Source organism: Capricornis sumatraensis, chromosome 9 (assembly GCF_032405125.1).
Source record: "Capricornis sumatraensis isolate serow.1 chromosome 9, serow.2, whole genome shotgun sequence".
Lineage (NCBI taxonomy): Eukaryota > Metazoa > Chordata > Mammalia > Artiodactyla > Bovidae > Capricornis > Capricornis sumatraensis.
Window position 1 is genome coordinate 89,649,051 of NC_091077.1, and position 13,886 is coordinate 89,662,936.

At 39.9% G+C, this 13,886-nt stretch overlaps 1 protein-coding gene across 1 annotated transcript in view; it reads left to right on the forward strand.

The window, feature by feature from the left end:
• ADGRV1 (adhesion G protein-coupled receptor V1) overlaps window positions 1-13,886 on the forward strand; it is a 537,422-nt gene that overhangs the window by 167,049 nt on the left and 356,487 nt on the right. The window contains exons 60-67 of the mRNA XM_068981126.1: window positions 1,137-1,254; window positions 3,125-3,248; window positions 5,156-5,294; window positions 5,457-5,642; window positions 5,925-6,157; window positions 7,843-7,991; window positions 11,325-11,526; window positions 12,046-12,265. Coding sequence (XP_068837227.1) covers window positions 1,137-1,254; window positions 3,125-3,248; window positions 5,156-5,294; window positions 5,457-5,642; window positions 5,925-6,157; window positions 7,843-7,991; window positions 11,325-11,526; window positions 12,046-12,265 — 1,371 coding nt within the window. The remainder of the gene's footprint in view (window positions 1-1,136; window positions 1,255-3,124; window positions 3,249-5,155; window positions 5,295-5,456; window positions 5,643-5,924; window positions 6,158-7,842; window positions 7,992-11,324; window positions 11,527-12,045; window positions 12,266-13,886) is intronic.

A 13,886-nucleotide genomic window follows, 5' to 3' on the forward strand; every position in this document is an offset into this window, starting at 1 on the left:
TTAGATTTTAGTTTAGTTTTTTCATGAGTGCACTCCTGTCTGGGGCAGGAACTATGCATTTTCCTAGCAGCTCTTATATAAGATTTTTAAGAAGTATAGACACTATAAAATAGAAAAAAAGAACTCTGAAGAGCAGCTAGAGTGAAGCGATTAAAATAATACTTTTAATACATAAAAATCTCAAAGAAAAGATGATTGCAGAACTAAGATTCTTATTGTTTAGTCTCCAAGTCATGTCCGAATCTTTTGCCACCCCTTGGACGGTAGCCGCCCCCAGGCTCCTCTGTCCATGGGATTTTCCACTCAAGAATACTGGAGTGGATTGCCATTCCCTTCTCCAGGGAATCTTTACAACCCAGGGATCGGACCTGCATCTCCTGCACTGGCAGGCGACTTCTTTACCACTGAGCCACCAGGGAAGCCTGCAATACTGAGATAAGAAGAAATAAACAGCAGAATTCAAACTGTGGAAAATTATTCAGTGATGCATGGGAAAAACTGGACTTTTTTCAGTCAGCATCGGAGGAGACCTTAAAGATAAAAATGATTTCTGTCCTGGTTACATCGCAAAGTATTAAGCTTGTTGTCTTCTGTGTATTTGCTTTTCCTTGTTCTTTCTCTTCCAGTCTGTACTGAAAACTTACCATATGTTCCAAGAAATTACTGAGCTAAGTGTTAAGACCAGAGAGGGAAGGAATAATATGAGCTCTCTTGAGCTCAACACCTGTGAAGGGAATAGGAAGGAAGCAGGAGTGGGTAGAAAGCAAGTAGCAAAAAGGGGTCGTAGGTAGATAACCCTTAAAAGTATTAAACCTCTCACTGTGATTTATTTACAGCATGCTGTGGCCATTTAACTCAAGTGATCCAACTCTCAGTGGTTGAACATTTTCAGTAAATTTGAAAGTTGTGTTAAAAATTTTTCCTTTCTTCCTGTTAAGAATTTTAATGGGATTTTTGCTCAGAGCTACTTTTTATGTAATAATTATCTCTGGAAGAAACCCGTAATTCTAAAGGGTTTAAAGAAAGGGTATCTTTAAAAAATGCTTATGAACTTAAATGTCATTCTGCTGATGAGAACATTCAAAATTTAAGTCTGGCCACTCTGCAAACACGTGTTCTCCTCTCATTTGGTGTAGACTGATTCCCAGAAGACCATTGTGCTGCACGCACTTCAGGACGCCACGTTGGAGGAGGACAGGCGTTTCACCATTCAGCTGCTCTCAGTTGATGAGGTAGAAATATCTCCAGTAAAAGGTGAGAAAGAGCGACATTTTTGGAAATTAAAAAGTAGTTTTTTGGAAAAATGTGACCAAATAATCAGTAGCTATAATGATGGTTAGTGTTTGTTTTTATAATTCATAAAATGTCTGTTAAAACATGAGGATGTTATTTCCTACTTGTATGACAGCTAAGGACTTTTTAAAGCTAAAATTATAATATGCAGTATTGGTAGGGTCACATGCCAGGGTTTTCATATTACTTAGCTGTGTGATTTTTTTAAAAAAAAGATGTTTACTTTAGTAATGTTCATAAAGTAAAATATGAAAGCTTCCTAAAGGACCCAACAGCAGGGGACTGGTTACATTTAACAGAATAGTCTGCAGGTATTCAAAAAATGTGGCAGAAAAAGTCTTACTTGCATCAAAATTAAGAACATTCAATTACATGGATAATTTTTACATTCATAAAACTGGCTTTATAACATGTTCAGTATAATCCCACTTTTCCATGTGCATGTCATAAACATTAGGAATTATTTACTTGAAATGTTGATAGTGGTTTTTGAGTATCTGTATTTTCTATACATACTTAAAATGACCACCGTTACTTTTGTAATGTTGTTTTAAAACTTAGCCTGTTATTTATGTCTCTTTCAGCCTATCTATACCTGTTTTCATCATAAAATAACTGTTTAGATATTTCAACATTTCAGAAACAGGTATCATAGTTCTCATTTCCCAAGGTCCATGTGAAAATTTGTTTCTTACATCTGGAGAAAGAAGATTAATGGTGGTAAAATGGTTTCATTATGTAATGCCCATAAAAAATGGCACAGCAATGTTGATATGAAAGCTTAGTTCCTGTTGCATGTCCTATTTCGAAAATAAGAACTTCATCCTCTGCAAGGGTTTGTGGCCAAAGAAGCAGAATTCTGTGGCAAAGGAAATACTTAGAATTGTAGAGAGTATCATGTACTGTCACCCCAGATGTCACCTGGGGTAGTTAATCTTTTTGCATTTTTATCTAGAGTACTTTGCTTCAGGCATTTGAGTCAATCATATCTTTGCATTATATTCTTGCATAAATCGTAAGTCAGTTAGCTCAGTTATTTACATAGTGTTACACAGCAGAGTTGATGTTTCTATGGACTAATTAGATGCAAGAACAAGAGTATACCAGTGGATCGAGGTAAATTATTTGTTAATAGAAAAAAATTCATCATGTATTCCTAACTGTGACATACTTACACTTGACAAACCACTGTTGGCGCTATTAATCCATTGCCACAGAAAGTGATAGTGGAATAATCCAGTCCTTTGTTTCTTGAAACTCTAATGTGTGCTTCTGGAAACAAGCTCATTTAAGTTACTACCAGATTATGATATGAACACTCAGATTACTTGATAACGATTTTTATTTCCATTTTCGTAGGAATACTTGACACATTTTATAAACACTTAGAAGCAAATGATTGTCAGAAAATTAAAAAAAAATGGGTCCCCAACAATTCTTGCTTTTGCTACATAGCTAACAGATAGAGCCACATAGCCAATTATAGTGAACTGCAGAAAGGTTCCTGTAGGAGTGGATTAATGCATAGGGTAGAATGCAGTCCCATACTCGCTTGGCATGGGAGTGGTATTGGAAGTACCGCCCACTTCATCCTTTTCATTAAAATGTGACCGTGGGCAAGTCATTTGCCATAGTGTCTTCAGTGCCTCTCCGCACTTACATGTCTTCATTGGTAAAATGAGGATAACATTAGCACCTAACTTATATGCTTATCATGAATATTAACTCACAGGATTTGGGTATGTAAATCCCTTAGAACTTTGCCAGGCGTGTATTAAGTGAATACATGTGTTTTCTACATGAGCGGTATTATGTGTCATCTTGAACTCAGGTAGCGCATCAATAATCATTCGAGGAGATAAGGGAGCATCTGGAGAAGTTGGGATAGCTCCATCATCTAGGCACGTCCTCATTGGAGAACCCTCAGCAAAATATAATGGTACTGCCATCATCAGGTAAGGGCTTCATGATTTTTATTGCCCAGGTGAAAATTTTGAAGTTGCATTTAATTAGCATTTTTGTGCCCTAAATACATTGTTCTCAGTGCAGACATATTCTTCTTATAAACTGGTACAATCCTGTGGCGAGAGCACATTTTTGATAAACACTGAAGGTATGTTTTGACCTGTCTTGATGTTAAATCTGAGGTTTGTGGTTTTTAGATGATTTGCAGAGCCCATGACAAGGAAAGCACATTGAACAACATCAAGAGATCTCAGCAACGTCTAGCTCTCAGCCCTGTTTTGTCACTTTTGCCATAAAATAGGAGCTACTTTTGTATCTGAGCTACAAAATCATTCCTTAAAAAATCATCTGAATCAAAGATTTTAAGATGTTCTAAAATTAGAATCTGTTATATAACTAAGATATTCCCAGCTGGTGCAATGGTAAAGAATCCTGCATGCTAATGCAAGAGGCACAGGAGATGCAGGTTAGATCCCTGGGTTGGGAAGATCCTCTGGAGAAGGAAATATCAACCCACTCCAGTATTCTTGCCTGGAAAATCCCAGGAACAGAGGAGCCTGGTGGGCTATATCCAAGGGATCTCAAAAAATATGGACACAAATCGGCAACTAAACAAAACAACCACATTATGATCATAGGCGATTTTGTTTGTTATAAATTCTCTCATGAGGGGTGGAATAGCATCGATCAATAAAGTAGCTGGATTTATGTTAAAACTTTTATCTTTTTGGTTGTTTTTCCAGTAGTATTGCGTGTATGAAGTGTTTCCTGTTCTTCAGTCTATTTGAGCTTTGTACTTTGTGTAGTACATGAAGAATCTCTACACACGTTTTTTTTTAAATTCCTTTCCACCTTATACTTTTAGTGTTCAGCTTTTGCCAGTATTCTTGTCAAGCAGATTTACACAAGCTCAGTATTTTGGGTGTTGTCTTGGGATTATCCAACTTTCATTTGCTTTATAGCTGATAGATAAGGTTATTTAAATGCAAAGAATGTGAGTCTGAGTGAACTCCGGGAGTTGGTGATGGACAGGGAGGCCTGGCGTGCTGGGATTCATGGGGTCGCAAAGAGTCAGACACGACTGAGCGACTGAACTGAACTGAATGTTCATAAAATAATGCCAGTTGCAACAACATGGATGGATCTAGAGATTGTGGTACTGAATGAAGTAAGTCAGGCAGAGAAACGCAAATATCATATGCTATTGCTTATTTGTGGAATCTAAAAAAGGGCACAAATGAACATATCTACAGAATGGAAATAGACCCACAGATGCAGGAAACAAAACTTTATGATTACCAGAGGGTAGGGTGGGGGAGGAATGCATTGGGAGATTGGGATCAATATATACCCACTACTACATGTAAAATGGGGGTTCGCCAGTGGATCAGATGGTAAAGAATCTGCCTGCAATATGGGAGACCTGGGTTTGATCCCTGGGTCTGGAAGATCCTCGGGAGAAGGGAATGGCAACCCACTCCAGTGTTCTTGCCTGGAGAATCCCTTGGCTAGAGGAGCATGGCGGTCTACAGTCCATGGGGTCGCGAAGAGTAGGACAGGACTGAACAACTAACGCTTTAACTTTACTTTGATATGTAGAATAGATAACTAACAAGAACCTTGTATAACACAGGGAACTTTTCTCCATTCTCTGTAATGACCTATGTGGGAAAAAAATCTAAAAAAGAGTGGATATATGTACTTACATAACTGATTCACTTTATAGCTGAAACTAATACAACAGTATAAATGAACTGACTGTAATACCAGGTTTTAAAAAAATGCATAATGTTCTGGAAATAAATGAAAATTTTTTATTGTTGAAGGATACAGCAAATATCTAGGAAAAGCTCTTTCAATAAAAAAGTATTGAAATATACATGTTACATTGTTGTAGCCTTATTCGTGGCCCAGCGATTTCTGGGGAGGTCACAGTGTCCTGGAGGATAGTCCCTCCTTCCGTGGAGGAATTTGCTGAAACATCAGGAAAGCTCACGATGCGAGATGGACAGTCTGCGGCCATTGTAGTGATACAGGTATCTCGGTTACTGATTGCTATCACGCCCTTTGCTGTCAGTGTGCGTGTGTGGTTGGGGGGTAGGCTTAATAGCACAGCTTGTTGTCGTTGCTTATGTGATATATATTTTTCTTGAAATGTTCAGATTCTGCTGCGAATGGCTCTGTCTGTCTGTCTCTAGGCTTTGAACGATGACCTCCCCGAGGAAAAGCGTTTCTATGAGTTTCAGCTCACTGGGGTCAGCGAGGGCGGAGTGTTGAGCGAGTCTAGCACCACCGCCAACATCACCATGGTGGCTAGTGACTTTCCCTATGGCCGGTTCGCCTTTTCGCAAGAGCAGCTGCGAGTGACGGAGGAACTACAAAAGGTAGCGCGTGAAATGCTTAAAGCCGTAGATGTCACTTTTTATCTTTTGAATCACGAGCGATCTTTAAAATGTGTTTCTACGTTCACATTCTGAAGTCTTCACAGCTGATTTCATGTGCTCTTGCTGTCATTTTAATGTCGGCTTTATATACTTTTTTTTTTTATCAATTTGCATAGAACTTCCAAATAATCCTGGTAAGTAAAATTAGAGACGCTCAAAATTAAGTCTGGCCTGGTAGAGTACTCACCCAAACCAAATGAAAAAACACTGCTTCTCGCACAGGTTAACCTCACAGTCATCCGCTCGGGTGGGTCTTTCGGCCGCGTGAGGCTCTGCTTGGAGGCTGTGAGCGGGACAGCCGAGGTCGGCGTGGACTTCCTGCCTCCACCTGTGCAGCTCCTCTTTGAAGCCAGAGAGACGGTGAAAAGCGTGCACATTGAAATCCTTGATGACAGCCTTCCTGAAGGTCCTGAGGAATTTTCCCTCGTGATGACGGAGGTGGAACTCCTTGGAAGGTAAAAATAGAAAAAAGAGAGAAAGGATGAGTCAGAGCTGGGCTGTGCAGCGATTAATTCTAAGCTCTAAGATGGTCTACCCCGGCTTTTTCTCACATTCATGTGACATTGGAACAGGACATGGTGGCAAAGGCTGTTAATTATACCACGTTGTAAAATATAAAGTTTTTCTCCTGAAAAGCATGCGTTTTCATTGTGTGAAGTCACTGCGTAAGCAAGAGAATTGAACACCGCGTAAGCTGGTAGTAATTGGTGAGAAAAGAGAGGAGCTGTTCTCTAGGTCAAAGGTCAGCTGGCAGGGCTGATTTTGGTTCCCCCATCTCTTGCCTGTACACCACTGAGCGGGCTGGACTGAGAGATTTCTTTCCTTGGAGTATCTCTGAAGACTGTATTGTCTTCTTTGTGGATGAATGAGGTGGAAATTTGCCCAAAGGTGTTTTTAAAGCAGGGGAATTTTTGAGTCAGAGATAGTTGGTGGGTAGTGCACCAGGGGTTCAGTGAAGATCAAGAATTAACCCTGTCGAGACTCTCTTGTTCTCTGAAATAGCGGGAGCGACTTGCTTAACAGGGTGGGGAACACGTGTTCCCTGATGAAATGGATGAAATACTCAGAGCTTGAGTGGCGCACGGAGCACCTGGACACTTCTGGCTCACGCGTAACCTTCAACTGGAATCATGTTTGCATTTAGGTAGTTCTTAGAGGAAGTTTATTTGTGCGTGCAGTGCAAATGGTTTTGCATTGGTGATATTAATGCCAATCTTTAAAGCTTTCTTCTAACTAAAATATTTCCCTGAAGGAGGCAGAATGTATATCATTCCCCTGGGAAGAATTAGCTGTGAGCTGACAAATCCTTCAAATCTTCAATTTCCAGAAATGAGTCTGTGTTTGATGATGGGAATGAATTTGTCCTTATAGTAAATGTATTAAAACATGCGCTGGTCAGTTTTAATTAATTGAGTGAACTTTGATAAGCATAGCACATTATGTGTGATATTATATCTGTGTTTTTGACTAAGTAGGGCTTGAAGCATTTGTCCCATTACTATCCTTTTAAAAAACCCAATTCCTACTTAAGCCTAATTCTAAGGAAGTAATGTTTTTCTTCCAGATACATTTCCAGGCTTACTTTGATCTGAAAAGGATAGTATAAACCCAATTTTCCTAGTTTCTAGAAAACTTATTGCCTTGATATTAAGTTATGTTAAGCAGCTAAGCCATAATCCTTCTCAGACTATTGATAACAGTTTATTTTAATATTTTAATGCCCAGTTTTCTAATTTTGCCTTATATATAATCATATTAATGAGCTTTCAAAGCTAGGTAGGTTAAAAATACTAGGTAGAATTTGGAAATTGAAGGAAGGACTAAAGTGGTTTAGTGTGTGTTCAGCGGTACCTTCCTAGCCCTAGAAGTTAATTTTCCAACTTCTTCCCAATTTCCTTATAGTTTTATTATCTTCCCATGGCCTATGTTTAGTGACAGTATATTAGTTTTTATTTTATCCAGGCAGTAATAACTGAGAGCAGTGCAGAAACCTATTTCAAACATCATTTCAGAAAAGAAAAGTATTTTCGTGTTGAGCTTCATAAGACTCAATTACAGGAGCTAGTAGGGCCCTTCTTCAATTCATGCTAAGCACTTATGTACTCAGTTTATTTTATTTTATTTTCTATGACTTTGCAAGAGGGTATGATTTTACCATCCAAGAAAATGGACTTCAAATAGACCACCCTCCTGAAATAGGAAACATCTCCATTGTCCGAATCATCATAATGAAAAATGATAATGCAGAGGGAATCATTGAATTTGACCCAAGGTATACCACCTTTGAAGGTAGGTTCAGTAACCTTACTTATAAATTTAGCACCAATTTCTGAATCAGAGTACCTGAGCATGACATTGTCAGTTTAAATTCCTACATGCATTTTCTTGGTTTGGGGTGTGTGTGTGTGTGCATGTGTGTGTTTACATATATACTTTGTATTCATTTATGCCTTTATGTGTATATATTTGTATTCAGTTTTAAAACGTATTTTGAGTTACTTTTGGGCAGTCTTGAATCTCATTGTGTATGGCAAAATGAAATGGTTAGGAATAAGGCATTTAGAAAAATTATGTTTAATTTTAGGATTATTGAAATATTTATATTTTGAAGAGTTTTATGAATATAGTTCAAATTTATGCAGTGTTTAATTTCCTTTGCTATTAAAAAACAGTGGATTATTCACTTTCTAATGAATAATCACCTTTGAAACATTTTACTGGACTGCAGGCACAAGCAGTATCTGGACTCCCAATCATCCCAATCTTTCTTCAAACAGTTCCTAATAGCAGCTTGCCTTCTGTTGCCAATTCTCCCCTCATGTAGAAGTGGAAAGTGGAAAATATGGTTATACATCCCCCTGGGTAGAAGAAGTTCGCTGCCTTTCTGTTTTTATTCAAAGGCAGAATATGAATATACCTTTCAAATAAACATTTTATCTTATTACTGCAATCAGTTTATCACCTTCATTGCCTCTGTCAAATTCTTTTGTTATCTGCCCTTTTAAAGTTCATCAGAAATCACTTTAGGAGTGATTGATTACTGGCTTCTTGGGTAGCATCATAGAAGACATCATCGTTTTGCAAACTTCAACCTACAGCAAGCAGAAGTCAGGCTGCCTTTTTACACCAAGAAAAAAAAATGGGGTCTTTTTTCTGTTCTCTGATTTCTGTTTGATTCACTGTCTTTGGGAAAATTTAGGGCATGCACAGTGATAATTACAATGTAAGTTCAGTACTACTTAGCCATGGCTGTTGTAAAATCTATTAAATGATTTTTTAATATACTGATATTAGTATAGCTGAAGAAGAAATAAGCTTTTGAATAGAATTCTTAAGTTGAAATCAAACACTGAGGATATATGTTCAGATTTACAAGTAGATAGAAGCTGAAAAAGTAATAGAATCATATTTATATCTGGACTTTTAAAACACTTACATAAATAACATATACCTTATTTTTTAATGTTACCAATGTTTCAATAAAATATGCAGAAATAATCCAGAATGGTTTCCTTTGCGTACAGTATACATGTTCGTCTACCATTATCTCGGAGAAGGCAATGGCACCCCACTCCAGCACTCTTGCCTGGAAAATCCCATGGATGGAGGAGCCTGGTGGGCTGCAGTCCATGGGGTCGCTAAGAGTCAGATACGACTGAGCGACTTCATTTCACTTTTCACTTTCATGCCTCGGAGAAGGAAATGGCAACCCGCTCCAGTGTTCTTGCCTGGAGAATCCCAGGGATGGGGCAGCCTCATGGGCTGCCGTCTATGAGGTCGCACAGAGTCGGACACGACTGAAGTGACTTAGCAGCAGCAGCAGCAGCAACCATTATCTACCAGTTTGTCTACCAGTAAGGGTCAGTGGAGGTGATGGAATTCCAGTTGAGCTGTTTCAAATCCTGGAAGATGATGCTGTCAAAATGCTACACTCAATATGCCAGCAAATTTGGAAAACTCAACAGTGGCCACAGGACTGGAAAAGGTCAATTTTCATTCCAATCCCAAAGAAAGGCAATGCCAAAGAATGCTCAAACTACCGCACAATTGCACTCATCTCACACTCTAGTAAAGCAATGCTCAAAATTCTCCAAGCCAAGCTTCAGCAGTACGTGAACCATGAACTTCCAGATGTTCAAGCTAGTTTTAGAAAAGGCAGAGGAACCAGAGATCAAATTGCCAGTATCTGCTGGATCATGGAAAAAGCAAGAGAGTTCCAGAAAAACATCTATTTCTGCTTTATTGACTATGCCAAAGCCTTTGACTGTGTGGATCACAATAAATTGTGGAAAATTCTGAAAGAGATGGGAATACCAAAGCAACTGACCTGCCTCTTGAGAAATCTGTATGCAGATCAGGAAGCAACAGTTAGAACTGGACGTGGAACAACAGACTGGTTCCAAATAGGAAAAGGAGTACGTCAGGGCTGTATATTGTTACCCTGCTTATGTAACTTATATGCAGAGTACATCATGAGAAACGCTGGGCTGGAAGAAGCATAAGCTGGAATCAAGATTGCCGGGAGAAATATCAATAACCTCAGATATGCAGATGACACCACCCTTATGGCAGAAAGTGAAGAGGAACTAAAAAGCCTGTTTCTGAAAGTGAAAGAGGAGAGTGAAAAAGTTGGCTTAAAGCTCAACATTCAGAAAACGAAGATCATGGCATCCGGTCCCGTCACTTCATGGCAAATAGATGGGGAAACAGTGGAAACAGTGTCAGACTTTATTTTTTTGGGCTCCGAAATCACTGCAGATGGTGACTGCAGCCATGAAATTAAAAGATGCTTACTCCTTGGAAAGAAAGTTATGATCAACCTAGATAGCATGTTGAAAAGCAGAAACATTACTTTGCCAACAAAGATCTGTCTAGTCCAGGCAATGATTTTTTCAGTGGTCATGTATGAATGTGAGAGTTGGGCTGTGAAGAAAGCTGAGCACCGAAGAATTGATGCTTTTTAACTATGGTGTTGGAGAAGACTCTTGGGAGTCCCTTGGACTGCAAGGAGATCCAACCAGTCCATTCTGAAGGAGATCAGTCCTGGGTGTTCTTTGGAAGGAATGATGCTGAAGCTGAAACTCCGGTACTTTGGCCACCTCATGCGAAGAGTTGAGTCATTGAAAAAGACTCTGATGCTGGGAGGGATTGGGGGCAGGAGGAGAAGAGGACGACAGAGGATAAGATGGCTGCATAGCATCACCAACTCGATGGACGTGAGTTTGAGTGAACTCTGGGAGTTGGTGATGGACAGGGAAGCCTGGCGTGCTGCAATTCATGGGGTCGCAAAGAGTCGGACACAACTGAGCGATTGAACTGAACTAAAGGGTTATTGTATGTGGCACACAGAGGCAGAATGCCTTTGCTGATGATTAAGTCAGTTATTTAAATTCTAGCTTACACTGCTCACTATAACTTTCAACTTTTGACACACTGTATTTCTCCTAAAAAGTGAGTCGTGACGTGTTCGCTAATGGTTCTTTAAAGCAAGAAACGAACTGCAGAAAAATTGAGTGCTTGCATCGTCCTGTTATGTTTAATTGTCATGTTTGATTTAGATCAACCATATTAAAGTCAGTTTCTTTGGCTGGCATACCAATCCATTGCACATTCCTGTTCCAGTGGAGGAAGACATAGGGATGATCATGATTCCCGTGCAGAGGCTTCACGGCACTTACGGCCCTGTCACGGCTGATCTCGTCTCTCAGAGCTCCTCTGCGGTTCCTGGTGGTGTCGATTATGTACTGCATGGTAGTTCAGTCACCTTTCAGCATGGGCAGAACTTAAGTTTTATAAATGTTTCCATCATTGATGACGATGAAAGGTAATACTGTTTCGTATGTAACATGCACATATGTAAATCATGAGTATTGTGTTCCAGTCTTTACCTATGTTTTGCACTAAAAATAGAATTTTAGATTATTGTTGTGCCCATGGAGATATGAGTGAGGAATTCCAGGGGTTGGGGTACTGGCATAGGGCAAAAGGGAGTGAGAGACCATAGTGATTATGGGTCACTTTTTCTGAAATAGAAGAAGAAATACTGATTTTTGTTCTTCTAGATTGAAACGTCTCTAGTCAGAATGTGGAAACATCCTGCAAATCATTTCCTTAATTCATTAAACAATAGAAAAGAAGGGCAGAAAGTCTAATAACTTGAAGGTTATGTAATACTGAAGTTGATCATTTCACGCTACTAGCTAAGCACCCTCTCCTTAGCGCTTGGTGTATGACTACTGTGCCTTGAATATGTATGACCAATTTGGAAAATGACTAGTTATTTGGGTTTTAGAGGCATTTTATTATGTTTAGACTCACAGAATTGCTCCTTCTTGCTATGCAGTGAATTTGAGGAGCCCATTGAAATTATGCTCGTTGGAGCTACTGGTGGAGCGGTCCTTGGGCGCCACCTAGTGTGCAGAATCACGATTGCCAAGAGTGACTCTCCTTTCGGTGTAATAAGATTTCTCAATCAAAGCAGAGTTTCTGTTCCTAATCCCAGTTCCACAGTGATTTTACCCTTGATGCTGGAGCGGACCGGAGGACTCTTGGGAGAGATTCAGGTAGAGTTATTCTTTTCTCCATGATTTTAAAAGTAATTTTGATTGATAGATATGGTGTTGGATTTTCTTCTCAAATATATTCATTTTCCACAGTCAATACTATTTATTGATTACCAAGTAGATGTAAAGCAGTTTCCAAATCCTGTGAAATACATAAAATGTATGAGGCATCCAGCTGCCTTCAGGGTACTCTTGAGAGAAAGTTAACAGTTAAATGAAGGATTTTGGTAAAATTCATTATGTCGACAAGTACATTTGTTGAGTGCTTTCCATGTGCCAGACCCTGTCATAGTCCCTGAGAACGTGCAGGTTAGGAGGACACAGTTCGTCCCTGTTCTCTTAGAATTTTCAAACAATAAGCAAACAAATCGCTATAAATTTCCGTCTTAGAACTGCTTTTGCTGCTTTCCACAGACTTTGGATTGCTGTGTTTTTGCTGTCGTTTGTTTCTTGGTCTTTTTTGACTTCCTCTTTGATTTCTTCAGTGATCCATTGGTTGTCTAGTAACATAGTTTTTCCTACTAGCTACCCTTGATTAGATGGTAAGGGTGTGATATTTAAGCCAAAAGAGGTGCTCATGTAACCATTAGGGGGCTGAGCGTTTGGGCAGAGGAATGAGGCGGTAGAGATCTACAGACCTGGTATGCTTGAGGTGCAAAGAGGTCCACAAGGTGGGTGGGCTTGGAAATGAAGGGATAGCAGCCCAAGTTAAATCAGAGGGGCCTGTAGGTGTTGGACCACAGAGAACTTTCTCAATCAGATTGAAGATGAGTCGAAGTGCCAGTAGGATGCCATTGGAGAGTTTTAAGCAAAGGAATGATATCAGTGTCACCGGGTCGTCGGCTCATTTAGAACTGCCGAGAAGGAAGTAGGTTGTCCAAAAGCCAGAGTAGGAGCAGGGAGGGGAATGAGAAGCGTGTCGCCCTCTAGTGCCCACAGCAGAGCTAACAGTGGCTCAGACCGGGAGAGAGGTCGAGATGGCCAGGCGTGAATAGAGGTTGAGTATATTTTGGAGGAAAAATACACGAGGGCTGATGGAGCCTGAGGGACAGAGAGGAATAAAGGATAACCTAGAAATTTTGGAGGAGCAACTGGTTACATTGTAGTGCTGTTTATCAAGATGTGGCTGCTTGGGGAAAAGTAAGAGTTCTGCTTTGGCTTTGTTGGTTTGGGATAGCGGCAGGACACCCCAGGGCAAGGTCAGGAAGGCAGGGGGATGTGCAGGTATGGGTTAGGGGGAGGTCAGGGCTGCAAACACCAATCTGAAAGATGGTGACGCACTTGGAGGCATTTGAAACTCTGAGGCCCGAGGAGTATAGACAGGGATGGAAAGGATACAGACCCAAGTCCTGGGCCCCCCGCATTTATAGATTTAAGGAGGGAGAACCAGCCAAGAAGACTGAGATGGAAAGAAGGAAAATTAGGACGACTTGTGCCGTGTAAGTATCACATAAGCCAAGGAAGATGGGACACAGTGTTTCCAGAGAAAGAAGTGGTCAGCTGTGTCTCACGCTGATCAAAGATGAAAGAAGCAAAGACAAGTGGATGTGAAAAGTATATAATTCTTTATGGATGTGAAAAGTATATAATTTTAAATTACACAAACTTTAAATGATGCCTT